The sequence below is a fragment of the Myotis davidii genome, unplaced genomic scaffold (genome assembly GCF_000327345.1).
Source record: "Myotis davidii unplaced genomic scaffold, ASM32734v1 scaffold566, whole genome shotgun sequence".
Classification (NCBI taxonomy): Eukaryota; Metazoa; Chordata; class Mammalia; order Chiroptera; family Vespertilionidae; genus Myotis; species Myotis davidii.
In genome coordinates, this window is record NW_006296617.1 from 914,450 (window position 1) to 917,015 (window position 2,566).

The 2,566-nt window shown below is 53.9% G+C and overlaps 1 protein-coding gene across 1 annotated transcript in view; it reads left to right on the forward strand.

Annotated features, from left to right (window-relative positions):
• Positions 1-2,386: 2,386 nt before the first annotated feature.
• LOC102755212 (C5a anaphylatoxin chemotactic receptor 1) overlaps positions 2,387-2,566 on the forward strand; it is a 21,930-nt gene continuing 21,750 nt past the window's right edge. The window contains exon 1 of the mRNA XM_015569331.1: positions 2,387-2,473. Coding sequence (XP_015424817.1) covers positions 2,471-2,473 — 3 coding nt within the window. The 5' untranslated portion in view covers positions 2,387-2,470. The remainder of the gene's footprint in view (positions 2,474-2,566) is intronic.

A 2,566-nucleotide genomic window follows, 5' to 3' on the forward strand; every position in this document is an offset into this window, starting at 1 on the left:
GTTCAACACATTTAGGAAAACCATCTCCGAGGTAAAACAACGAGAAGGGTTTTTTTGGATTTGACTTACCCTGGCTGCCCAACCTGTCTGGGCTGCGGGAATTCCTTCTAGCTTCTCTCCTGTTTATATTTTGTGGTCCGATAGCTTGCTGCTGTGTGCGATGTCTCCCTCTTTTCAGATCCTGCATTTGCTGTGTTCCAGCCCCAAGAGCTGCTTTCAAGGCACAAGCAGCTGCAGTCCAGATGAAAAGATGAGATTTTTCATCTAAAACTAATCTCATAGCGATGAGATGAAAGAAATAGCAGTGGGGAAATTAGTGCCGAAATAGAATATTGGGGACCAGCTATAACTATCCTATATAACAAAAGCCTAATATGCTAAGTGTCCAATCGCCCGGTCAGCTGTTCAGCCAATCAAAGTGTAATATGCTAATGATATGCTAAGGCTGCTCAACCGCTCACTATGACATGCACTGACCACTAGGGGGCAGAAAGTCAATCAGTCGCTATGCCGTGCACTGACCACCAGGGGGCAGACGCGCCAACCTGTAGGTTAGCTTCCTGCTGGGTCTGTCTGATCGGGACTGAGCAAGACAGGCCAGACATGCCCTGGAGTCCTCCTACAGTCCCTCCCCAGCTGGCCAACCTCCTGTGTTCCTCCCTGGCCCCAATTGTGCACTGGTGGGGTCCCTTGGCCTGGCCTGTGCCCTCTTGCAATCTGGGACCCCTCAGGGGATGTCAGAGAGCTGGTTTTGGCCCAATCCCACAGGCCAGGCCGAGGGACCCCACTGGTGCATGAATTCGTGTGCCGGGCCTCTAGTAAGAAATATTAATCATGCCCTGACCGGTTTGGCTCAGTGGATAGAGCGTCGGCCTGTGGACTCAAGGGTCCCGGGTTCGATTCCGGTCAAGGGCATGTACCTTGGTTGCGGGCGCATCCCTAGTTGGGAGTGTGCAGGAGGCAGCTGATCGATGTTTCTCATCGATGTTTCTCTCTCATCGATGTTTCTGGCTCTCTATCCCTCTCCCTTCCTCTCTGTAAACAAAATCAATAAAAAAAAAGAAATATTAATCATGCTCTGTTGCCCTAGCTGGTTTGGCTCAGTGGATAGAGCGTTAACCTGCTGACTGAAGGGTCCCGGGTTCGATCTCAGTCAGGGGGACGTGCTCTGGTTGCAGGCTCCATCCCCAGCTGCCTGTGGGAGGCAATCGATCGATGTGTCCCCATCAGTGTCTCTCTCTCTGCCTCTCCCCCTCCTTTCCACTCTCTCTACAAATCAATGGAACAATACCCTCTGGTGAGGATTAGCAAACCAACAAACAAAAAACAAATGGATGTCTCTCTCTCAAACCAATAAATAAATAAAAAAATTAACCATGCTCTGCGAACTGCGATTGATTTGTTCTGATTCAATGTGAAGGCACGTTCTAACCTGGCTGGGAGCTGCATGGGGGACCCTGGGAGCTCCCCTGGAAATCTGGCTCATCCCTCACATCCGGGAGCTGCTTATCATCCTGGAAAGATAACAGCCTTGTTGCAGAAACCAGGGGCTCCAGCCCTTTGCATGCCACCAGCCCTTGGCGAACCCTGAGCCAGCGTTACCTGCAAAGTGCCCATCTTGCATACCCCCATTCTTATCTCTTTCGCCTGCCTCTCCAAGTCATCGTCATCCTTCTACCCAGTGTGAGCAGCTGGCTTATCGGGGGCTGCAGAGCAGATTTTTGTGGACGGCCTGCTGCTCTCCCTTACTGCCCGCAGGACTGGAATAAACGCTCACGTACGATTCAACCCCGTCTGCAGAATTGGCTGAAGCCGTGGCAGGCAGCCCGGACCCAGTGATTGTCCGGTTTCATTGGGGCCTCAAAGCGACCTGCTTGGGAGGCTGGGCTGGCCCTCCCCCCTGCCCAGGACCCCAGGGGCGTTCAGGCATGGCATTGAAATCTATAAAATAAATATCAAAAATATAAGTCTTTGTTTTACTGTGGTTGCAAATATCAAAAAAATTGCTATATGTGACACAGCCCCAGAGTTAAGTGAGGGTTTTTCAAAATGCTGACACGCCGAGCTCCCAAGGTTCGCCATCACTGGGTTAGGGCACGGACTCTAAGCTTTTGCCCCAGGGGCCCTCGGAGGAGAGAGAGAGAGAGAGAGAGAGAGAGGGTCTCATGGGGAAACCACAGCCCGGAGAGGGGCCGCGCGGAAACAGAGGGGGGCATCTCTTCCCTCTGGCTTCCTCCCTCCTTGGGCGGGAGGGGAGTTCCTCAGCTCGGAGCCCTGATCTCTGCTCCCCTGGCTGCCCCACAGGAGCCCAGCCTCGGTCCGTACGGAGTACAGACCAATGAGGACCTGGGGGCCGAGGGCCGAGGGCCGGGTCACTTCCTTCCTCCCTATCTGCACCTCCCTCAGGGCCATAAAAGCCACGGACCTCGGGCAGGAGGGCGCCGGTCCGCGAGAACTAGGGAGACCGAATATGGTGAGTCTGGAAGCGGGGTGGGTGCCGGGGCCTTTGCTCTCTCTTTCTGGCACCCCCTCTTCAGCTCCCTCCCCCTTCTCCCCCTCATCCCCC